Raw genomic sequence first — 25,822 nt, forward strand, 5'->3', positions numbered from 1 at the left:
CCAATATTTCCCAAAAAAATCAAAGATTATATAAGAGCCCCCCTAAAAAAATCAGTTAATATAAATTTGTGCAGCAGAATGAGACTTTTACTTTTGATACTTAAAAGTAAATATTAATAGTAATGTACTTTGACTTAAGCAGGTGACTTCTTCCATGTCTAGTGATTAATTGATACTTAATTTTAATTAGGTGCAGGAAAGTAGTGACAGCTGTGACAGTGAGACCACTGTGACATCACACCCGTCACAAGATGTGGCCACGCCCCTCGCACTGGACCAACCAGCGTTCATTTTGCCAGATGCCAGAGAGGAAGAGGCGGGGCCTGGTGGCGCTGGTGAGGCTGATGGGAGGAGCAGATCCAGGGAAGAAGACGAGCATGATGGGAGTTCAGAGGAGGTTACACAGTACACAGCTCACCAGCTCCCCAGGAACAGACCAATGGGAGAGCAGCAGAATGAGACCCGGGACCAGGAGCCAGCTGAGAATGGGGGCCAGACTGATCCTGAACCAGAACCACAACCAGAACCGGAGATTCTACATAGTATGTCTGCTGTAGAACAAGAACCACAAGACACTCAGAACCAGACAGAGACCGCTGCGGACACAAAGCCCCCTACAATGGGAGTGAAAGATGGGGACGAGACCCAAGAAGAGCACGCATCCTTGGACGGTTCTGATTCATCCTGTCCTTCTGCTCCATCCTCTCCGGTCCTCAGTGCTCTGAACCGAGCCAAACAGTACCAGCTGAGCAGGGGTGGGCTGAGGGTCGAGACCCCAGGGAGAGGACGAGGAAGACGTGGCATCCCCCTACAGAGGTCCTCCTCCCTGCCCTCCTCGCTCCTCTCGCCCTCCAGGGTCGTGTCCTCTGTCAGGATCCAGTTTGGACGAGGACAGCCGTCGTCCACCCAGCCCAGGTTCTCCTTCAAATACAACCAGGAGGCCGGAGAGGACAAGGAAGATGAGGAGGACAGTGAGAAAGCGGAGGAGGAAGGACAAACCAACTGTCTGTCCACTCTGATCATAAACCCCTCCTCCTCGTCTCACTCTAACAACCAACCACTAAGGCTTCCCACAGATTCCCCCATCCCACCTAAAGCCATCCCACGCTACCTGATGAGGTCATCCTACTCCCTGCAGAGCCCCAGCCCTCCTCCTGATTTGTCACCAGGAGGCCATGCCCCCTCCTGGAGCACCCAGAGCGTCCCTGATCTTTCCTCCAATCAGCAGCAGCCTGGCCACTTCCAACAAAACCTGAGTGCCAACCAAAACCAGCAAAGTTGGAATCGAGCACCGATGTCATTCTCTTATGCTAACCCAAATCCTAATCCGACAGATCAGTACTTAAGTCCCAGTCCCAACCTTAGTCCCAGCCTTAACCCCAGCCCATACCACTTCACTCTGAACCCTCACCCGCAGTACCCCTCCCCTCTCCATCCGTACGCCAGTCTTCCCAACCTCCACCACAACCACTCCTTGAACCACCATTCCAGTCTGACTAGTCTCCACCAGCCTACAACTCCCCCAGTCCCCCAGCACGGCAGCCTCTCCAACTTGCATCAGCCCTCATCTTCCACAGCTCATCACCACCTCAGTATGGGTAACCTGCATCCCGGATCTCCCATAATGCACCACCAGGGCTACAACCATTCGTACAGTCATCATTCGCCTTACCATGCCGCTCCTCATGGCTCACAGTTTGCCTCTCCCTACCTGGGTTACCATGGCTACAACACGAATCCAAACCTAGGGTTCCCCCACCCTGTCAACCAGTGTCCGCTGTCGGCCCCAGAGCACGGCCTCCATCCGGGTCTCGCGCCGACTGTTCCAGGCTTCCTCCCGGGCCTGACGTCAGCCCTCAGCCAAGGTCACAGCCTCCACCCGAGTCTAGGACCCGGCCAGGGCCCGTCCAGCACCGAGATGCAGCTGAGGAGAGTTCTGCATGACATCAGAGGGACGGTTCAGAGTCTGAGCCAGGTTAGTCCTCTGCAGTCGCACTCTCTCAAGCTCCTGTTACTTCAGCTCTAGTCGCTGTAGCTGTAGTCTGTGGTTCTGGTCCTGCTTGTAAACACACGTTAAAGTTATTTTGTTATTCATGTAAAGTGAGTGTTCGTCTTCCTATCCTCCATCCAGAACCGAGCCGACACTCCGGACATGTTCAGTGAGCACAGAGCAGCTCAACCCAGCCACCAGGTACTGTCATCCCTCGACACCCCTGTAATTTACATCCATCTTCCTTTTCCTTCACACAGTAAACACAGTAGTTAAATTTGTGTTTTTAAATCCAGTGGTGAAAGTCCCTGCAGTCTATTTAAATCACACTATATATAGCTTTTAGTGGATTTCCATGACATGAACACATTCTGTATTCAGTCATGTAATAAATTCACATATTAGCTTTGCATAATATAAAATTTACATACTGTCCATCCAGGAGGCAACAGAGTGGACTGTTGTTGTCGTTAGTAACGATAAAGTGTGTTTCACTTTATCTCTCTCTCTCTCTCTCTCTCTCTCTCTGTTTTCAGTCTCTGGCAGAGTTTCAGCAGAAGAGGCGGAGTCTGAACGTGTTCCGCAGTCAGATGATGGATCTGGAGCTGTCAATCATCCGACAGCAAGCTCTGGTCTATAAACACCTGAGCCCTGCTGACAGGTGACTCATGACAGCAAGAGGATACATGTTTCACAGTAATCTGTCCTGTGTTGACATGTGATACTAGCAAACCTTGTGTATGTGTGTGTGTATGTGTGTGTGTTCATGCGTGTAGGATGGAGGTGGAGCAGCTTCAGTCTCTGAGATCAGCAGTCAGAGAGGAACTGCAGGAGCTGGAACAGCAGCTGGAAGATAGACTGATGGAGCTGACACACACACAGCACAGGGTATATACACACATTACGCACACAAACACACACACACTACAGAGTATATGCAGGAAACACAGATATACACAAGCAACACAAACCAGAGAGTATGTGCCGACCACCCACACAGCAGAATATGTGAACACACAAAACACAAAATGCACAAACAACGGAATTAAGACAAAACAGGCTGTACACAGAAAGCACACACACCACAGGGTGTACTACACAAAATACTCAATACAGGGTATAAAAAGAACACACAATACACACACAACTTAAGGCATATACACAGAGGGCACACATCACAGGGTATAAACGCACACACACACACACACACACACACAATAAGGTACACAAACACAAAAACACACAACACGCACATACATACCATGGGACACATACACTCAGCTAACACAAATACAATACACATACTAATACACACAACACAGGGTATACACACATAAGTCACACGTATGTTGTACTCTACCTGTAACACATTTAACACAGTGAACATACACGGACAAGTTAAAAACACACACACACACACACACACACACAACAAAAGGTATACACTGTACAGGCAATATATCCATATATCCATATATATATATATATATGGATTGACTAGTCAGCTACCATAACTGCAATAAGTTATCAACCTCTTTGAGAACATGTGACATGACATTAGAGTAATGTTGTCAGTCCTGCTTTCCTCCCCAGGGTCTCCATAGAGACAGCAGTGTTGACAGCCTGTCTACCACCTCTGCACTGAGAGCCATGGAGCCGGTCAGCACAAACACACACACACACACATACACGTTTATTCTCAAGCTAATAATGCTAAAGTTTGTCTAAATGTAATGTTTCCCTGTCTTTCCAGGTGTCAGACCTCCTCAGAGAGCAGCTCTTCCTCCAATCAGAGCTCAGCTATGATGGTAACGCTCCCTCCACCAACCCCTCCTCCCGATCATCCAGTCCAGTCCGAGGAAGAGCGGAAGGAGAAGGCGAGCAGAGACAAGGCGTGTACAAGGCATCAATCAACATAACCCCCATCCCTCCTCCTCGACCCAACACACAGACAGAGGAAGAGAAGGAGAAGAAGGAGGAGGAGGAGGAGGAAGAGGATGGAGAGAGGAACAGAGGAGGAGAGGGAGGTGGAGAGGTACCGGAGGTGGAGGGAGCAGCAGGAGGAGTCAGAGTGGAGAACCTACAGCAGCTCATCAGAGAGGTAACAGCCTGTTAGCACTTTGACTTTCTAGTAACTTTACTACAAGTCAAACAATCGATGGAAAATATAGAAAAAAAGGATACATCAAGATCAATGATCTTCAAGCAGTTAAACAAGTGAAGTCATGGGTAAGCCATTATGTAAATGTTTAATGTTAACTGTGTGCACAGACGATAAACATTTCCAAACAGCCAATGAGAACTGGTTGTGTTTGGAAACATTTTCAGGGAAGACAGCAGCTGTTGAAACGGTTTCATCACCTCTGTCTGTGTTTCCCAGATTCGAGAGAGCTTGGCGCAGGAGGTCCGACGGGAGATCTACAGCGAGCTGTTGGCTGCCGTGTCGCCTCGGCAATCGCCCCTTCCCACCAGACAACACCGCCTGTAGTCATGCCAACAGCAGAGCACCACTTCTTTGACCTTCAGCCTTAGTAACTACAGCCTGAGCAGCACCACTGTCTGTCTGTAACACTGTATAGCTGAGTAACACTGTCTGTGTGGAACACTGTATGTCTGTAACACTGATGATGAAATGAACACCCCCCACCCCACCCCCCCACCTCACCTGTGGCATGCCCCCCCCTCATCAGTGAGAGGCAGAGGACAGAGCCTCAGACAGGAGAGGACGTTTCCACTATCTAGTTGGTTCAAGTGAGGTAGTGCGATGCATGCTGGGAACGCCAGTCTGGACCAGCCTGTCCACGCCTCCTCTTACAGCATCCATCAGAAATGTGTTTTCTTTTCCACATCCTGTTTCCTGTTTCTAAACTGTTGTGATCAAAAGTGTAAAACTACTACCACTGCCACTAATACTATGACTACAACTACTAGTACTGCTAACAGTACTGCCACTATTACAACCACTACTAATCCCAGTTTTGAGGCTGTCCTGATCAAGTTCAAATTCATGTCCCCTTATTGATATTTTCCCACATAATACAGCTGTGCTGCAAGTTCATTTAGTAATAATAATAATGATAACAACAACAACAACAACAACAACAATAATAATAATAATAATAATGATAAGCAACTTGTAACTCAAAACATATTTATTGCTGTCGCTAGGACACTGTTTGAATTATTCACAAATTGATCAGGGTTAAATGTAGTCAATAGCGACTGTTCAGAACTACAGAGATTACACACAGTTAGATCACTCTAATTACCAAAAAACGTAAATATTTCCTCTTGTCCCTCGTTCCAGTTTTGAGATTTCTGTCTATACCGCAATATGATAAAGGTAAATTTCATTAGATGTTTTTGCCACTCACAGCAATTCAAAAAATGGCTTTTAAAAGATTCAAAACAGAAACAGTGTCTCTGTTACTGTGAATAATCCACAGAACAGCTGCTCTTCACAGTTTTCATTGGGAGTATGTCTTCAGTAGAAGAAGTTCAAGTGAAAACAGCCAAATAACAGGGACAATGTTTCTGGGAATGTTGCGCGTTGAATTTTTTGGTTACGGTTTAGTTTAATTTGTGTTTCCTGTGGCTTCGTCACAATAAAAGCTACCTTGTGTAAAGCAGCAGCTTAATACAGCTCTGTTATGGAGAGCTATAAGAGAGATATAGGGGAGCGAAACGTAAACAGAGAGGCTGAGATCAATGAGATGAAATTACAAACAGTAACTCTGTATTAAATGCTGCATGGTTCTCTCTGAATCCCTTGAATGGCAGACAACACTACTATACAGAGAGGGAATAATAGAATGTAAATGGAAAAACAGGGTTTGATTTCACAAAAATCTAAAGATTTATATCTATAAATTAAATTTTTCAATGCTGTGAAAACCTCAAATGAAATTCAATTGTCTTCCATTGTGTTGAGGTGGGGGCAAACATCTCAGAGACACATTTTGAGGTATACATAAAACTTTGCGTTGGAGAAACACCACCTGAGGGAGATGGAGAAAATATCTTTCTTTTTATATAATTTGGTTGAATTGAGTCTAAAATGTGTTGACAGAGCAACACAGGGGATTCCTTTTAAAAATACTATAAACGCCTTCATCATCTTTTAATCTATGCACTCATGCCTTTTAGTAAGAGGTTACATTCCTTAATCTTTAATAAAAGTCGGCTGAGGGTCAAACTGGGAGCTTCTACACCTTAAAATTACTCATTCCATGCACATTTCAGCTTAACGTAAAAGGTTTTTAGAGGCTTTTAAGGGATTAAATTAAAAAATGATGATGCTTCAGCTGTCAACATTCCTTCTTCATGATCACCATCATCATCATCATCATTATGCTTCTCTTTACTTCACCTCCTTCACAGCTGATTCTGTTCATTTCAGTGTTTTCTGTGATGTGACATCGCAGGCTGGTCAGTTCATAAACAACTCAATTAAGATATGTGTAGGTCACAATAACTTGAAGTTTTCAACTTTTTAAAATGAGGTCATGTTCTAAAGCTACTGCATTATTATAATTTATTACTGTCACTGCAGCCCACAAATGTTCGCTAACAAATAGCTCCAATGCTGATAGCTGCTAAAAACCACAACGTCGCCTTTTTACATTTTCAGACAGCGTTGGAGTCGTTGGAGAGTGAATAGTTTGATGTCTTGATGGAACTAGGCTAGCACTTTCCCCCAACTTCAAGTCTTTGTGCTAAGCTAGGCTAAACACATCCTGAATGCATGGTTGTAATTTAGCAGGTGATGAGGTTAGTGTGTGATATCTTGAGGTACTGTGGAGGTCAGGCTTAGAGGTCAAAGGTTATTCTACAGCAGGAGCAGGTTTTGGTAAGTTGTCATAGCAGCGGTGATGATGATGATGATGATGATGTTGATGATGATGTAATGACCGGTCAGGGGGAGGGGCTTAGTGAGTGGGGCAGTGTAGCTCAAACCTTAGCTGTGTTAGCATGTTAGTTTCACGCTGTCTGATGACAAATCTTTGTGCAATAATATGAACATACAGTATATTCTGATTACTGAGATTATTGTTAATAGATTATCAGTAATTCACTGCTAACATTTCAGATGCAATCAGTCATCCCACAAACTGTCTACCTGCATGTCACATACAAATTAATCTGAAGCTTGTCTTCCTCTTCACACAGAATCTACAGAACTGATTGATCACTGACCAATTAATTACGACTCACTGAACATCTGTTTTCTTCTTCATTGAAGCCTGTGTGTATTGTCTGTGTGGTCACTCAAAGGTTTCCGGATACCATCAGTTATTGAAGACGGCAAATCTTAGTAGCTGAGGTGAAACGAGCACTCGGCACCCTCCACAGATGAGTGTGATTGGCTCAGACGCCTGTCAATCATGGCAAACACTCCCCAAATACCTCTTTTTTTTAAATCTTCTTAATGGAACAATGATTCTGAAAATTTCCACACAGGCTCACATTAGAATTGATATTATCTACTGAAAGCTGAACTTTGCGTAGGCTTACATTAATGTTCATTCTTGATTTTTGGGAGCAATTTAAAGAGAATATAAGCTCAAAGGTCCCACTTACTAATAATTTTGATCTTTCAGAGACAGTCTTCATTCAGCAAATGGAGCTGATAGGTGTCACCATGTGATCTTAATGTGAACTTTCAATCATGTGAATGCTCCAAATTGTTATTAACTGGACCACTGACCTTCGATTCTCTTCATCGTTTATTGACTTTGTGTTTGTGGAAAAGTTTTTTTGTCATGTTTCACTGATCACAAACTCTGCTCTGCTGGACAAACACTCACTGTGAGCGCCAAGGCTCGAAATGCTTTTTGTTTTTTTTTTACTGATCAAGGATCCTTCACACACTTCTAATTACACTTTACTGGTTGACTGTTGGTGTCTATTAATTTCTGTCGATGTCTATTAATGATGATGTGTATTTTGTACTGATGTCTTGTCAGCGGGATGCAGGGAGGGATCACTCTGTAGAGATAATAATAAAGATGTATTTATTTTCAGTACAGATGAGTGCTGCCTCACTTCTAATGTCATTGTCTGTGTGTCTGTGTGTGTGTGTGTGTGTGTGTGTGTGTGTGTTTGTGTGTAGAAGGAGGGCTGGTAAGCAGTTTAACACTAAATCTTCATAAGAACCCTCCAGTGGGTTTTGCATCAGTTTCCAATCTTAAACCTGCACACAAGGATAGAGAGAGTACTCGAAGCTCATACCTCTGCCAGGGCTGCAACACTGGGTAACGGTAACTTATCAGTCAGTCAATCAAACTTTATTTTAATATCACCTTTCATACTGGTTCATGCAATTCAGAGTGCTTTTCAAATGACTGAGAAGCCAATAATAAAATAAATGTGAACAGTGAAAAAAATTGAGACTAATGCGCACACACACACACACACAAAAAGAAATGTAATAAGTATAAACTGATAAAAACCAAAGCCATGTTGTACAAATACTCAGAGATACCGATTAACATTTTATAAAGAAAACTTTTAATAAGCATATTAACAGCATTGTTACAGAAAACCACCCTTTGACTGACATTTCAACTAATTTAATTTAGACTTTAGAATTTAGATTTCATGTTTCTTTTTTCCACCATCATAACTCCTTGTTTTCCTTTTCTAACTAAGGGATGAAAACACAGCATCCTTGGGGGAGGCAGTTATCATCACCACCAGGGGGCGATACATAAACATCCCCCAACGTTCAACCTGGCAACTTTTATTGTGAAATCCGGAAACTATACGTGCCCCGGAAGCATTGTTGGTTATTGTAGGAAGTTTTCCGCCAGAAAAGCGACGCTGGTTCAACGGAGGGACGAAAAGTCGGGAAGGAGAACGGTAAGACGACATTGAAACTTAAAATATAGAAGGAGCAGAAAGAGTTTATCGAAGAAAAAGTCGCTGGGTTTCTTTGCTCCAGCTGGCTAATAACCGGCAGTTTAACTACGTACAGAAAATGTAGCATTAGCAGCTTAGCTAACTCTAGCTGATTCAAACACACATGGCGATAAAACTGAAACGTTTGTTGGAAATGATTTAACAGTTACTTATTATACTGTTTATAATGTTTTAACATCTTGCCCAAAGTAATTTTTAAATGATTAATTTACACGTACGGACAATATCCGGTCACGTATCATAGTGTTCGCTGTTCCTGTATATTACCCACAGGTAAATCTAAACTTTCTTTAAAAGTTATAAGCATTTCTGTTATGTATGCTATATGTGTATTTTTCTGAGATTAAGTTTAAGTTAAGTAGACAGCATTGAAAAATAACATTTGTAAAACATAGGAGCATGTCTTTACATCAGCGCTGAAATGATTTTCTGAATAGATCGGTTATTTGATTTGATTTTCAAGCAAAATAATCCAAAATATGTTTTATTTCAATGTTGATGGTTTGAGCAAAGCGTGGATTTTTTTTAAAACCTTGCTAAACGGTCTTAAAGTTAATCTGGCGCATATTGTTGTTAGAACAACAATTCTGAGAACTCCTTCAAAATATAGCTAAGACCTGTCATGTTGAAGGTGAGAACAGGTAAATTATGCAGATCACCTTAAAGTAGTTATTGGAACATCAAATAAGCATTAATCCAGCACTGAAAATATTTTGCTGTTTTATGTAATTAACAGTTATGTCAGATAATGTCCCTATCACAGACATGGTAGGGCAGCCAGAAAGTATTGATAGACAGTGGTCTCTTCATGGGATTTATTGATAGTAAGAAAAATAAAGATTATTGGGTGGAAAAATTCTCTTTGTTAAGCAACAGAATCTGTATTTTTCTTTATGTATGAGATGATGTGTGATGAAGATAAAAAGAAAAAAATTTAACTATTTTGATCAATAATTAATTGTGTGAACAATTTTTTAATGAAATGTAAAAAAAAAAACAAAAAAAAAAACACTGTTTCCATCTCCACAAGTATCAATATTTTCTGTGTTTATCCTATGATAGCAAACTAAATAGATGCATTAATACATTTTGATAAGTTACTTTTGTGATGGACTTTTTTGGGATAGTTCATGGACCAATCAATTATCAGGAAAAGAATCAATGAAATTGATCATGAAAATAGTCCTTTGCTGCAGCCATGGGTATATGTGTGTGTTTTCCAGGTATGGACTCTCCAGGCAGAAGTCGAAGTCCCAGTCCTGCGCAGAGAAAACATAGTGGTAAGCAGAATTGGCTGTCACTACTTTGTTCTATTGTTCTGGTAACAGTAGCTGTCCTTGTAGCTGCAGTTTTAATATTCATCTCCATGTCTTTTCTTCAGGAACTTCAGAGGACGAGTCCAGTCCAGCAGCAGAAAGACCCCAAAAGGCTGGCTCGGTAGAGAGAAGCCCGAAAGAGGGAGCGTCCCCTCAGGCCAGTCCTGCAGGCCGCAGCCCCTCCAGGAGCCCCGCCTCTAGCAGCTCAGACAGCAGCAGCAGCAGTGATGATGAGGATGAACATAATGGGGCACTGAGGAAGATTAGGAGCAGCGTGGCCCAGATCAAAGTAAGCACGGACTGATATAAACATGTTTTATTACTCAAAGTGATGCATAATTTTGCAATTCTGGACAGCTGGTCTCACAATGTCATGTGGTCTGCAGTGTTAATTTTCATGGCTTTGTTAGACAGAGTGGTCTTGGTTAGAGTAAGCTCACTTGCTTCATGACAAAGACCAGTGAAGAGCATCTTTGCTAAATAAAGATGCAGCTTGATGATTGACAGAATCACAAATACAAGGGAACTTTGTGTCCATTACTGTCAACTTAGACATGAACTCACCAGATACCCACAAGCTTTTACTTAATGTAGAAACCAAAGCTGCTGCCTTGTCTCTTTTACAGCTGAAGTAAGACTTTAAAAAAAAAAATGGCAGCATTTTTTTCTCAGTGTTTCCCACAGAATTAGATTCTATTTGTGGTGGTAGCTGATGAGAGGTAGGGGAAGGGTGTAATACCATATTAAATGATTATATACAGTATTATTAAATAATACCATGTATTATTAAATAATACTGTATGTAAGGTGCTCCTTTGCAAAGTACTTTTTGATGAATAAATAACTGAGCAATATACATCGTTTTACATTGTGTTTATCAGAAATTAGAAAGCCTTTATTGTCATTGAACGCTGAGGGGCTGAACAAATCAATAACACTATGCACAGCTCTACAATGAAATAAAATTTTACCCATTTGAAATAGTAATAAGAAATAAATAGAAAATCAGTATGTGGTGGTCAGTTTTCTGTTGGTCTAGTGTTCTTTGTCGAGTTCATGTCCAAGTCCATCCTGCATTCAGATAGATCCAGATCATTTTAACATGTAAAGACAGAAGGGAATACGGCTCACACTCTGTTTGTTTGTTGTTCCAGAGGTCCAGGTCCAGGTCCAGGTCCAGAGAGCAAGACAGATCCAAGTCCAGAGAGAGAGATGCGTCCAGATCCAGGTCCAAATCCAGAGAAGAAGACAGATCCAGGTCCAGAGAGAGGGACAGATCCCGAGGAAGAGAAAGATCAAGGTCCAGAGGAAGAGACAGATCCCGGTCCAGGGGAAGAGACAGATCCCGGTCCAGAGGACGAGACAGGTCCAGGTCCCGGGGACGAGACAGATCCAGATCCAGAGAGAGAGAGCGTGACCGGGAGCGCTACGACAGAGGACGATATGCTAGGTAACACACAGACAAAAACGGACCCACATATCTTGGTATCAGTTAGCTTGTAGTATTTTTGTAAGTGACCTTTTATTACTTTAATGTAAGATGATCAATATGTTAAAGAAAGTTGTGACACGTGGATTAAATTCTTCTAAATACAGTATTACTCATTTTACAAGTTTTATATATTTTTAAAACTCTCATTCAACTCTCATAAATAAAAAGATTTTACTTTTTTTTTTTTTTTTTTTTTTTTTTAAAGTTTTTAAAAACTCTTTTAATGGTGAAATTGTGCTGCATTAGTAAACATAAATGTACTCCGACCACTAAAACCACCAGACATTTTTAAACCACATCAGACCAGTTCAGACCTTGGGGATGTTTTGTAAAGGTGGTCTGGAAAAGCAAATGCTTAGTGTGAAAAACCTGATTTGAGTGACTAACAGTCTCAATTAGGTGAGTGTTCATGATCTGAAACAATTCACGGTGAAGAAGACAGAGATGTGAAGAGAAAACTGTACTATGTAGTACTATCAATTGTGTTGTTACAGTTCTGTAAAATTGTAATTTTAACGTAATAACATGAATAATTGAATGTTTTTGTCTCACCCCCGTCTTCCCTTGATCTGCCCAGAGATCGCTATGACGATCGCCGTGACAACAGGAACGGGCGTTTTGACCGGCGGAGCAATCGGGATGCAGAGTTTGATCACAGGAGACGTGGCCGCTCCGCCTCCTCGCCGAGAGAAGGAGAGCCGGCGGTGGCCAACGAGCCGCCGGTCAAGAAGAAGAAGGAGGAGCTCGACCCGATCCTGACGAGAACCGGTGGAGCTTACATCCCCCCCGCCAAGCTACGCATGATGCAGCAGCAAATCACTGACAAGAGCAGGTAAGAGCGTGTTTACTTAGTTGGTTTATAGACATGAGGATTTAGGGATGGGGTTTGATTGGATTATAAATCTGAATCCAGTTCAGAATCTGCTCCTTAAATCCAAATTCTTTCTAATCCAATCTAATACATAGTTTTTTTAGTTTGTTGGTGGCAAATTAAGTAACAAAAGATAGAACTTGATGTTTAAGAATCTAGCTTTTTTCTAATCACGTCAGTAAAACAATTGTTTATTTTAATTGTGATTTATAGACCAATTACTAGAAAAGCACGACAATGACATTAATAGAAATTACGATAATTAACTATCAATTCAGAACTATGGACACTCTACTGTGCTGAAGGGTTGTAAGGCTTTCCCCACATGTTTTGTCATTACTCTCTTCATTAACCCTATCCTGTCTTTCCTTTTGCTGTGTTTGCTCCTCACTAGGGGGCTGTAGAAGCAAGAGTAAAAACACAATGAAAATTAAACTCATTCTGCTTTATCATTCAGTGAATATCAATTAAATAAATCACTGGTATTTTACATAAACAACGTGCTTAAGGTTTCCTGAGGGTAAACTTGTACCACTGCTACAAGTTGCAGAATCTCAGAAATTCCACAAGTTCTTACATAAACATGTTGAACCTGATGTTGCATGTAGTATCAGAAAGAGAGGCAAAAGAGACTAAACATAGAATGAATAAAAGATTTCATTAGGGATTCATTGGCTGCAGAACGTAACAAATTTGGGTATTTTACCAACTTGGAACCGGATCCAAAATGGAACTGGCAGTTGGGACCCATCCCCACAAGGATTGGAAACCATCCTCTCTTTTTATTTTAACTCCAGTCCTGTTTACGCTCTGTTACTGCTGATCATTTTTCTTGTGGAGACTTGAGACTTGAGACTTGATGCAGAGGGAAAATCCATCTTAATACAGATTTAGTCACCTCATTGTTTGCTTGAGTTGTGTTTTTATTATATGGTAAATTGGTTGAATGTGGTGCATTCAAAGACGCTCTGACAGGAAATAAAACCTAAATGACTAAAAAAAAATCAAATATGGACACTGAACAAAAATGTGAATGTGGTTATTTGTTACACTAAAAGATGTACTGTTTTTATATATAATAATATGTTCTTGCATTTTAACAAAACTACAAAACACTCCCTGCAGCCAACTGCATTAAACCTAACTTTTGAGGAGCAGATTTTATTGAACTCACTTAACTTGTATCAACTCTGTTCTGAGGTGTGTTACGGAAATCTTGACTCACACCCTTTAATCTGTGTGTGTTGTTGCTGATGCCCCGCCTCCCGTGCAGCCTGGCCTATCAGAGGATGAGCTGGGAGGCCCTGAAGAAGTCCATCAACGGTTTGATCAACAAAGTCAACGTGTCCAACATTGTCAACATCATCCAGGAGCTGCTGCAGGAGAACATCGTCAGGGGGAGGTGAACAATAACACACACCCATAAACAACTGCACATTAACACTTAATATGCAAATATAAACATTTTAGGTAGTGTTAGAAATTTATGTGACAGTTGAAGTGAAACTGATTTTGTTGTAGCTGTTTCAAATGAATCGGAAAATTCTTTCAACAAAGTGCCATCAGCCATTTTTGGACACTCATTAACTCATTTGTTGTCTTTCTCAAAGTCACGCTTCCTGACTAGCATGATTGATTATAGAGATTTTTTTTCTGTTGTACCTGGAGGTCATGTAACTGTCGTTTTGTCTGTCCTTCAGGGGTCTGCTGGCTCGCTCAGTGCTCCAGGCTCAGGCAGCGTCTCCGATTTTCACTCACGTTTATGCTGCCGTCGTTGCCATTATCAACTCCAAGTTCCCCCAGATTGGAGAACTGATCCTCAAGCGTCTCATCCTGGCCTTCAGGAGGAGCTACCGCCGCAACCTCAAGGTACCTGTCTGACTGACTATATGAACAATAACCTGACTATATACCAGCCTGTCTGACAATCTGGGGAACAAAATGTGCATCAGGTTCTGATCCAGCGTCTGGTTTCAAATAAACATGAATTGATGTGTGTCTCTATTTTCCAAGAGGTGCAAGAACCAATGCAAGAAGTGCTCCTATAGTTTAGTATTTTCCTGATGTTGAAATTAATTTTGCTCATCTGTGTGGTGTTTTGATGCCCATTAGTAAAAAAGGGGATTTAAACTTTGAGAATAGACGTCTCAGAACAACATCTGCTTCTGCCACAAAGTCTCCCCACAGGAACTTTGGTAATTCACTCAACAAGAGCAACTTGAATACTTGGACCAAATGCACAATAATAATTAAATAATGCATAAAATGTAAATAAGCTATTTTAATAAATTACACATGAACATGTAGATGTGTTTAAATCTGCATCAGAAATTCATTTTTAATGTGGTAAAATGAGGAACATTAGTGAATCGGTCTTATCTATAAATGAACATGAGTGTTACGTAAGTGTTGCTTACAGTATCTGTTGCCCACAGCTGCTTTTATACTGAATGAAAATCTTCCCCTTCAGTTCATTAAATCCCTGCGGCTGTGTGAAGGCAGCACGATAGATATGTTGATAAATTTGCAGCCTCTGTTTTGAGAAGTGCCGCATCACAGCACATTTTCGTTATGCACGGCCCGTCCACTGTGTTTACTGTAATGAAATCACACGCACATGACTCCAGACTGCTGCAGAATAACCGCACATACACCTCTACACACGTCAGACAGGTAGATTAGGATTTGGTATTCTGACCATTTATGCAGGAGATGCAGGTTTTATGACACTGACATTAAATTTACTCTTCTTGTTATCATTGTAAGTAGTAGCAGCATTAAGGTCTGCGATGTATTAAAGCCTATCTGTCTTTTGTTTTCCAGCAACAGTGCCTGACAGCCTCAAAGTTTGTGGCTCACCTCATCAACCAGAACGTGGTAGGTAGTGCCATCTGACTTTAGCATGGATGAAGGATTTGAGTGTTGGTGCTCAGCTCTAATCAGGTGTGTTTACTCCTCTCTCGCTCTGTCTGCTGCGATGTCTCGCTCCCTCAGGCCCATGAGGTTTTGTGTCTGGAGATGCTCACTCTGCTGCTGGAGCGACCGACTGACGACAGTGTGGAGGTCTCCATTGCCTTCCTGAAGGAGTGTGGCCTCAAACTGACCGAAGTCTCCCCTCGAGGAATCAACGGTACACTGCAAACTCATGATTATTGTCAACTTTTATTTATTTTTTCAGGGATACATTGAGTGTTAGCCTCATTTTCAATGATGCTGAGATTACGTAAGCAGAAAGAAAACAAACCAAGCAGAAGAAATACAAAAGTCTGTTCCTCATAAAAACAATAACATTCAAAGACGTTACGATTTAAAAGCATATTTCAAAATGGTCCCAGTCGTTATTATAACTCATCGTGGCTGATCATCTCAGTTAGAGCTGAAATGATTATCCTTTAATTATTTAAGGCAAAGTCACAAACAAAAACACCAAACATTCAGTGCTCCCAGCTCTTTAGATTGGAGGATTTGCTGCTTTTGCCTTTGTTATATCATTGTTTACTCCATGTCTTTGGGTTTTGAACTGTTTGCTTGAATGCTGGAGAATCAGACTTGTGATCAGAAGGTTCCTAGTTCAATCCCTGCAGTCTGGTTGGATAAAGTGAAGGAGCAGCAAAGTCCTTTCCTAATGACTGTGTTCAAAGGTGAATAGATAGATAGTGAAACTATTCTAGATAAAAAAGTAAAAGAAATGTAAATAATCCAGTTCAGATCCACTGTTAAGAGCCAAGTCAAATAACATCAAACGTCAGCTTCTTCAAACCTGATTCATCACAAAAACATCATTATTTTAGGGACTTTGTGTCCCCTGAAATAGTCTTCTAAGAAAATCCCCAAGAAAATCAAAAAAAAGTCACCAAAATATTTCTAGCCTGACAATTTGAGCTCAACCAGCTCAACCTTATCCTTTAAACTAAAGAATATTGCATTTATAGGAGAAATAAATACAAGATGGATCCCAAATATTAGCAGGTGATCAGAAACATGTCTGTCTCTTCTCTCAGCCATATTTGAGCGTCTCAGGAACGTCCTCCACGAGTCGGCCATCGATAAGAGGGTCCAGTACATGATTGAAGTGATGTTTGCCATCAGGAAGGACGGTTTCAAAGATCATCCGGTGATCCCAGAAGGCCTGGACCTGGTGGACGAGGATGACCAGTTCACCCACATGCTGCCGCTGGACGATGAGTACAACACTGAGGACATCCTCAGTAAGAGCTGGATAGGGAGGGGAGGAATCTACTGGGGTCTAAGTGTTTATGTGGTAGTACTAACGGTGTGTTTGTGTTCACTCAGATGTGTTTAAGATGGACCCAGACTTCCTGGAGAATGAGGAGAAATACAAAACCATTAAAAAAGGTGAGAACGTGCATAAACGTCCGACTCTGTCCAATCAGCCATCACGTCCTTCACAGTTTAACCAATCCGCTGTCACCTCCTCCTGACAGATATCCTGGACGAGGGCAGCAGCGATTCAGGGGAGGAGGGAGACGGCAGCGACGAAGATGAAGAGGATGAAGATGAGAATGAGGAGGGGGGAGAAGGTGAGACATGTTCTCTGGAACTAGAGAATTTTTTTTTTTCACTGTTTTAACTGAAATTAAACAATTATCTAAATAGTTGCCGATTACTTTCTGTTGATCGACTAATTGATTAATCAACTACTTAGCAGTAATTTAATACACTTCTGATATGGCTGTAGAAGACTGAACAGTAAACAGTGAGGCTGTATGAGTCACAGCAGAAGAAGCACAGGTGCATTTGATTACGTGGCGTCCTGGAACTGAGCCATCGTTAGTGAAATGTGTTGCACCTGTGCTTTTCCTGCCGCGTAACTCTGGATTACATGCTGTGTTGTTCCCTGCGAAGCCGCTGTTGGTGTGAAGGAAGTTTTGAATGCTGCGCAGGAATAGCAGAATCCACCCCTGACAATAAAAATGACTGTAAATAGAGAGGGAATTACTGAATGTAAAGACATGGTTTGATTTGATTAAAATCATAAAGGACTATAACCTCAAAGGACTGATCAGGTTTATGGTTAAATATTCTGATATTGTATTCTCACATTAGTTGTATTTCTAATGTTCTGATATGAACCTAATTTTAACATAATACACAACAAAACAGCATTTTCCGTGACCTTAAACATGACCTCTCCGTGTCTCTCGCAGATGAGAAGGTCACCATCTTTGATAAGACAGAAGTCAACCTGGTTGCTTTCAGAAGAACCATCTACCTCGCAATACAGTCCAGGTACACACACACACACACACACACACACACACGTAACACATGTTATTATTAATACACACTCACATAGTCGGTGACTCAGTTGTCTCTCAGGGTGTTGGCAGTTATTTACAGCTTCTGCTATATTTGATGGAGTTTGGACTAATATTTAAAGCTGTGTGTGCGCGTGTGTGTGTGTGCGCACGTGTGCGCGTGTGTGTGTGTGTGTGCCCTACTTACCGTGGTTCAATTGAATACGAGTTCATAGGTTTGGAGAACAGGCTGAAACACTGAAACAGATTGAGAAAATTACACAGACACACACACAGAGTCTCACAAGCTCACTGATATACAGTCACTGATTGATTGATTGATTGATTGATTGATCGATTGTTTCTGTAGTTTGGACTTTGAGGAGTGTGCTCATAAACTGATCAAGATGGACTTTCCTGACAGCCAGACGGTGAGTGCACGCACACACACACACACACACACACACATATAACTCTTGTCTGATGTGAAAGGCTTCAACGATGCAATCAGACACATTAATGAGGATAAATGAGAAAACTTGTCTTTCTCTGAGTTTCCCACCTCAGAGGTCTGAGTTCTCCATACTGAATAAATCTTAAAGCACGAGTGACTCTGATAATTAAACAACAAAGTTAAGACAATCGTTTAAAAAGGGATGCACAATATGTTGATGGCAGATATATTATTGCCTGGGAAGTAGAAAAATTATATCATTGTTACTGTTCTGATGATGCCTTGGTTGTGGACTTGGGATGGCACTTAATATCCAGTTCTCTCTGCAGACTGCTCCCCCACACTCAACTCGATGTCCCCTTTTCACCCACAACACTGGTACATTGAACACAGCCATATAGAGCCTGTTAAGATAATAGTAAATTTCTATGAATAAGCTCTAAACAAACACTGATTGTACGCACCAGTTGAGCCTAATTAGCAGTTTATCTTAAAATTTGTTGAATTCTTGTAAAGCCCCTCCTCTCTTAGCGGCACCCGTTCAGCAGTGAGTGTCCTCACATCATCAACATCTAAACAGTATAATCCAAGGGATTAACCATTGATTAATGATAATAATTAAAAAGATTATGTATATTTATTCTAATGGTTTTTGTAGCTAGTAAAATGCTCGTCAATGAGGAGATGAGGTATTAAACATTAAACAAAATATTGAAGATTATTTTCACAATCAGTTAATCTGTTGTTTATTTGGTTGATTATTTGCTGAGTCCGTAAAATGTCAAGAAATAGTGCAAAATGTCGATCACACTTTCCCAGAGTCCGAGGTGACGTCTCTTATTTTTAATTGTTTTGTCCGAGTAACAGTTCAAAACACAAAGATTAAATTTCTAATGATATAAAACAAAGAAAAGCAGAAAATTGTCAGAATGGAGAAGTTGAAATCAGGGAACATTTAGAAGTTCTTTCATGAAAAATATCTTTGATTTATCAGTTATCAACAGTTGGCTGTTGATCTGCATATTGATTAATAAGCTAATTGTTGCTATAAAAATATAAACTCAGGTTGTGTCTGGTCTGTGAGAAACATCATATGTCCGAGGACACATCAGCTCTGTTAGTGTTGTTGTTTGAGGACCAGTTTGTGCGTTTGATGGTTCGGCTCCTCGACACGTCTGCAGACGGAGGTGGACGAAAGCAGTGCCTTTTTACAGGCTGACGATCATTGATTTTGTCTGTTGAAATGAAAACTGTCGCTGTCGGGTTTTATCAGCAGTGTCGAAGAAGGTTGAAAACGGAGACAGGTTATGACTAGATGGGCCCCTTGGCACAGATGAGTAAAAGGCCCCTCACCCCTCCTACACAGGACCCCAGAGACTACAGACATCAGGGCCGTCATTTGTCGAGTCTTTCTAGTTCCAGTTTAACGTCTCTTTCTGGTTGTTTTTAGTCTCTGTCTGGTTGTTTTTAGTCTCTGTCTGGTTGTTTTGTGCCTTTGTTGTCTACCCTCTTCATGTTTTTCATGGCATTGAAATGCAGAAACCACAAAATGATTCACCATTTTTTCAAAGTGGAACAAGACAACCTTCATTTTCAGTCAACTGTCAACAGTGTTCTCACGTCTTCAACAATTTGAGCTCCAAACGCACGGTGTACTCCTCTTCCCAAGAGTTTCATGTGATGGCAGCATAAACATTTAACTGTGACATGTCATTGACTTCAGTTCAAACACATTCTGCAGACTGTGGGAAAAAATCATCAACACCTGTCCCCAGCTTCTTATTCTGTACCTCGAGTTAAACACTGCGAACAGACTTTGTCTGTTTGAGCTGTTGATGGACATGATGAGAAAAATCATGATCACGTGTTGGTCTCTGCATGTGTGTTGTGAGTGTACTACTGAAACAGTTAGCTGATCAATTGAAAATTGAGAGACTGCAACAGTTTTGATGATAAACTGTTGAATTAATTTGCATTATATTTTTTATTGTGAAGACTTGATGCTTTTCATTGTTTTAAATGACTGTAAATAGAAGATCTTTGGGTTTGAAGACATCGCAGTGGACTCTCTCGTCAGTTAGATTTGTCTTTATTTAATATTTGATTGTGCTTTAGTTCATTAAATGAACACTAACCAGAGATCGAGTGATGAACAAATGATTCTTCATGTTGGAGGCGCGGGGACTTTGTGTGTGTGAGAGAGGGAGAGAGAGGTCAAAGCCGATGACCTTGTCAGCCAGAGTTTCATCAGCATCAGGATGAATCACTCAGCACAACAGCTGGAACACACACGCACACACACACTTGCACTCACTCTTTGAAGATGTTTGTCCTCTGACATATTTTTCTCACAGTCTCTGTCTCAAACACTGAACAGCCGCAGTGACTGAGGTGGTTCCTGAAGAAAAAACATTTCCATCGAGTCACGAAGCTTAAAAACATGAAATCTGAAAGTGTCTCACGTTTTCTGGTCTGAACTAAAACAACTTCTCGACTGACGTTGGATTAGACAGACAACATGTCCAACATGGCAAACAACTTGTGCCACATAATAAGAAAAGAGGACAGTGTCTTTTCAGCCAGAACAGATTAATATATTATTGGAGAAGAGATGGAGGGGGATCAGGACAGAAGAGTTTTGGGTTTTTTTTGGGAATCTTAGATTCCCACGAGCAGGAAGGAGGAACTTGTTAATCTACAGTTGTTTCAAGAGCATCTGGAGTTATGACGCTTTTGAGAAACGCCTCTTGAGATGGAGGAGCATTCATAAGATACTTTAAATATAGCCTTGAGATGCTTTTGAAAAATGGGTCAGGTCATTGTTTGAACATGTGTGTGTGTGTGATCTCAGACAGACGCTGTCGTCACAGCTGCTCTCTACACATCACACACAATCAAAACAAACGGCTTGAGCTGTTGTTTTCCCTCAGGTTGAGTGGTGACGCCGAACCTCGCTTTGGCACCACTTTGGATGTAACCCACCACTGAGATTTTACACCTCACTGCTGCTCTCCAGTTCACATAGTTGGAACTTCATTCCCATTTAACGCTGAGCTTTTAGAGGATCCAATCAGATCACAGCTGACTGAGAAGCTTCAACGCGAAGAAATAGTCAGAGATATTTTAGGTAATTTAACTCAAAAAAGTCTTTAAAGTGTTTTACTAATTGCTAGTTTCACAAAGTTTCATCCTCCGACATGAAGATTGATCCCACCAGGCTTCATCATACTGACTTATTATTGCAGCTGCTGGAAACAAACACAAACTCAGTTCAGATTACACATTATACAGATTAAACACCTTGATGAACACAGTGTGAATTTTGATTTGGTATTACAAGATATTTTTTGTTTGTGTGAACAGAAGGAGCTGTGTAACATGATCCTGGACTGCTGCGCTCAACAGAGGACCTACGAAAAGTTCTTTGGTCTGCTGGCCGGGGTGAGACACACACAGATGCACACACACACACACCCGCACATCTTGCTTGTAATAACATTATAATGTAAAATAATAATAAATGTACACATTCACCTTGAGAATCCATGACCTGAGACATCTGAAGCACTGGACAGATTGAAAGCACTTGTTTACGTGTGTGTGTTTGTCTGTGTGTGTCTGTGTGTGTCTCTGTGTGTGTGTGTCTCTGTGTGTGTCTGTGTGTGTCTGTCTCTGTGTTTTCAGAGATTCTGTCTGCTGAAGAAGGAGTACATGGAGAGTTTTGAGGGGATTTTTGCGGAGCAGTACGACACAATTCACCGACTGGAGACCAACAAACTGAGGAACGTGGCCCGACTGTTCGCTCACCTGCTGTACACGGACTCTGTCCCTTGGAGTGTAAGGACACACAAACGTCCATTAAATCCGCTCCAGTCTGACCAAACTTAGTTTAATTTTGCTCTCTCTAATTGAATTTCCTCATATTACCCACCCCTCTCTCGACCAGGTGTTGGAGTGCATCAGGATGAGTGAGGAGACTACAACGTCGTCCAGCAGGATCTTTGTGAAGATCCTTTTCCAGGAGCTCTGTGCCTACTTGGGCCTCCCCAAACTCAACCAGAGGCTGAAAGACCAGTACGAACACACACACACACTGGACAGTCATACCACTATCACTCAGACTGTGTTAATAGAGCCCTATAACATCTGCTAGATTCTCTTCATCATTATATTTTCACATACAAGGATTCTTTCATCAGCCTTTTGAAAAGCTGAAACATTGTGTGTCCATATTTAGAAGGTAGATGAGTCTTTACTGCTGAACTCGACAGTGACATTTGAACACATGTAAATATTTTGTTAGCACTCTACAGCTACAGCTGCCATGAGGCTTTGGCAGCCAAAGGTCAGACAAACTTCAGCTTTCGAGAAATATGACAGAAATCTCAGGACATTCAAATGCTAATGGTAAAGAGGCAGGTCGTGTATAAAAAGTAACAACATGGATTTAATATGAACATGAAGGTTTTAGGGCTGAAGATCAGAGAAAGACACAATAAAGTTGGACAACGTAAGAGAACAATGTGAGACTGGCTGCAGGTTTCAGCTGTTACTGTGCTTGTGTTTCTACTACTAGCTTGAAGAGTAGATTGGCTACAATGTGAAAACATGATGATGACTGGAGAGTGTATGCTATTTGTTACTAAAGTGTGTGTGTGTGTGTGTTTGTTTCAGGACTCTGCAGCCGTTCTTTGAAGGTCTGTTTCCTCGTGATAATCCCAGAAACACTCGCTTCGCCATCAACTTCTTCACCTCTATTGGACTGGGAGGACTGACGTAAGAGACACACAAAAACACATACACAATGTGGCCAAAAGTATGTGGACATCTGAACATTATAGCCTTAATATGTGATAGTATTGAGACATGAGATTCCAAAACCATGGGAGTTATTCAGATTTCCGAACCTGGCTCTTGGGATTTTGCTCTTTGTGCTTGTGCGCTGTGCTTGGAGCAGAAACACAACAAAATGTATTTATGAGTTGTTTATGAATATGATGACGTGATTATGAGCAATGTCAAATGATCAGTTTCACTGTTCTTCTTCTTCTTTTAAATAAATATAACCACGCTTTCTGTAATTGGTATGAAAACATTGTAGCTCTCCCAGATTTATATTTGTTAATATAATATATATATAATATTTAGTTAGTTCAGTTAAGTTAACTGAATGAGTACAAAACTAAGGTAAATGAGAAAAGGACTCTATCTCCCTTTTTGCAGAAGTAACATAAATTGTGTATGAATGCACAATTAATATTAATGTAAAATTTTAATATGAATTTATTTATTACAAAAACAGTTAAATTTTAAATGTTTAGGGCCTTCCCCAAACTGCCACACAGTTAGAAGCACACTATTGTCTCAAATATTATTGTATGCTGTAATTTCAGAGTCTATATTCACACATTGACAATGACCAATAACACTATATTGTGCATCAGCGTGTACCTACATGTATTTCACACACAATTTTTCTCACTCTCTCTCAGGGACGAGTTGAGGGAACATTTGAAGAACGCTCCAAAGATGATCATGACTCAGAACCAAGAAGTGGAATCCTCTGACTCATCCTCGTCCTCTTCATCCTCCTCTTCCTCATCTGACTCCTCCTCCTCGGACTCCTCCAGCGAATCAGATTCAGACTCCTCAGACTCTGACTCCTCCAGCAGCAGCAGCTCAGGTAAGTCTGTATTAATTTACTGCAGTTAAATATGTCCCCAGTGTGCAGGATGGTTACATTGCTGCCTCGGGGATTCTGGATAATTAAGACCTGAACTAATTAGACCCGATCCAAAAGCTGTTTGATCTGAATAGCTTCTGCTCCGGAAGCAGCTAAATGTTTTACCTAAAGTTGAGTGTGCGATAGGAAGCCATTGGGAGAGAGTTTCAGTCAGAACCATCACACCTGTAGCAAACACTTTCACTACTGCTGCTGCAGTAGCTCGAAAGATGATAAACTCATGATTGACAAGTAGATTTTATTAAAAACGAATTGAATGAATGAATGAATTAATTAATCCTTTTCAGATGGTTAATCCATCCATCCATCCATTTCTGCTGCTTATCCAGGTGCAGAGTGTGTTAATTAAATTTATTATATTAGGAGTAACTCTATCGCCCCTACTGCTTTTCCGTCATACTTTCATACATTGGTTGTATGATTATGAATAAAATTGCATTTGATGTGATGTTTAAAAGTTCTTAAATGTTTAAATTTAACTTGTTAAACCTGCACAACCGCTGTTTAAAAAGAAGAGTGAGCGAATAAAAGATTAATAGATGAGTGATTATTTATTCCTCTTGTGCTTCAGACTCGGACAACAAACACAGGAAGAAGAAGAAGAGAAAACAACAAAGTGAGGAGAAGAAGAAGAAGAAAGAGAAGGACAAGAAGAAGAAGAAGAAGGAGGACAAACCAACTGATAAGAAGCAAACCAGACACAGGAGCGACAAAGACGGGGAGGATGACAGTGACGACGAGAAGCAGGCGAGGAAGGACAGGAAAGGCCATGCACGTGAGTCGGAGGAGCGCGAGCGCGCACGTGAGGGCGCCCGTCGGAACAGACGAGATGAAAGAGCAGAAGAAGAAGAAGAACAGCGGAAAGAGGAGGAGAGGAGACGAAAAATGGACGTTCAAGGCAGGCAAAGGGATGGAGAGAGGGAGAGAGACAGAGACAGAGACAGAGGGAGGGAAAGAGAAAGAGAGCAAGAGCGACCAAGAGAGAGAGAGAATGAGGAAAAGAGAGACAGGGAGAGAGAGAGGAACAAAGAGAACAGAGACAGGAACAGAGAGAGAGAGGACAGGAGGAGGAGATAAAACTCTTCATCCCTCCGTCCTGAAGCAGCAGTGATGGACTGATGACTGACAGACAAGTGAATCTTTTCCTTCTGTCATCCCTCCGTTCTCCCCCCTATCCTGTCACTCTGGTGTTTTGGATTCAGGTCCCATCTCTCTCTACACCTCTTCCTCTCTCCCTCTCCGTCTTCGTCTGTCTGTATTTTCTATTGTTGATTTTTGTTGTTAATGAAATTAGAAAAAAAAAACATTAAAGTTGCTTTACATGTTTTCTAATCTGTTTCTGTTTCCAATGTTTCCAGTTCCCGACCAGGTGAACAGTGTTTTATTTACTGTGGCGTCACTGCGAGCAACCTCTGGACAGAGCTAGGCTAGCTGTTTCCCCTTGTTTGCAGTCTTTACACGAAGCTAAGCTAACTGTCTCTGGGTTGAACCTTCATATTTATCATACAGACATGACACTGGTATCGATCCTCTCATCAAAAGCATATTTCCCATACGTTTTCCTTTACATTTTGTTGTCATGCTAAAAACCACAAGACCTTTTCTGTCACAGACTTTGATGTTGACTTGACAGGAGGGTCCATCTCAGACGAGGTGTACTGATATACATGATTTTTCTTTGAAAGGAAGGTTGTGTTGGGGGGGTGCACCACACAAATATCTAAGTAACTGCAGAGTAAAATGAATAATCTAATAAATAAACCAGGTAGACAAAGGT

General features: G+C 41.3%; 2 protein-coding genes across 3 annotated transcripts in view; both read left to right on the plus strand.

Moving 5' to 3' along the window:
* ssfa2 (sperm specific antigen 2) overlaps positions 1-4,558 on the plus strand; it is a 34,007-nt gene extending 29,449 nt beyond the window's left edge. For both annotated transcript variants that reach the window (XM_022740541.1, XM_022740542.1), the window contains 7 exons: positions 191-1,975; positions 2,132-2,191; positions 2,527-2,651; positions 2,767-2,878; positions 3,584-3,649; positions 3,744-4,091; positions 4,371-4,558. In XM_022740541.1, coding sequence (XP_022596262.1) covers positions 191-1,975; positions 2,132-2,191; positions 2,527-2,651; positions 2,767-2,878; positions 3,584-3,649; positions 3,744-4,091; positions 4,371-4,478 — 2,604 coding nt within the window. In that variant the 3' untranslated portion in view covers positions 4,479-4,558. The remainder of the gene's footprint in view (positions 1-190; positions 1,976-2,131; positions 2,192-2,526; positions 2,652-2,766; positions 2,879-3,583; positions 3,650-3,743; positions 4,092-4,370) is intronic.
* A 4,245-nt stretch (positions 4,559-8,803) lies between these two features.
* Positions 8,804-24,963, plus strand: cwc22 (CWC22 spliceosome associated protein homolog; the record flags this gene model as incomplete). Its single annotated transcript, XM_022740118.1, has 21 exons — positions 8,804-8,851; positions 10,135-10,191; positions 10,293-10,516; positions 11,382-11,411; positions 11,478-11,677; positions 12,297-12,551; positions 13,864-13,992; positions 14,291-14,459; positions 15,414-15,467; positions 15,585-15,720; positions 16,592-16,798; positions 16,884-16,946; positions 17,036-17,131; positions 17,759-17,840; positions 18,219-18,279; positions 21,666-21,743; positions 21,987-22,139; positions 22,249-22,376; positions 22,977-23,078; positions 23,795-23,985; positions 24,617-24,963. Coding segments are annotated over exons 2-21 (2,760 nt in total), but the record flags the coding sequence as incomplete, so codon positions are not given.
* Positions 24,964-25,822: the final 859 nt, after the last annotated feature.

Source organism: Seriola dumerili, unplaced genomic scaffold, assembly GCF_002260705.1.
Source record: "Seriola dumerili isolate Sdu_G_001 unplaced genomic scaffold, Sdu_1.0 BDQW01000052.1, whole genome shotgun sequence".
NCBI lineage: Eukaryota > Metazoa > Chordata > Actinopteri > Carangiformes > Carangidae > Seriola > Seriola dumerili.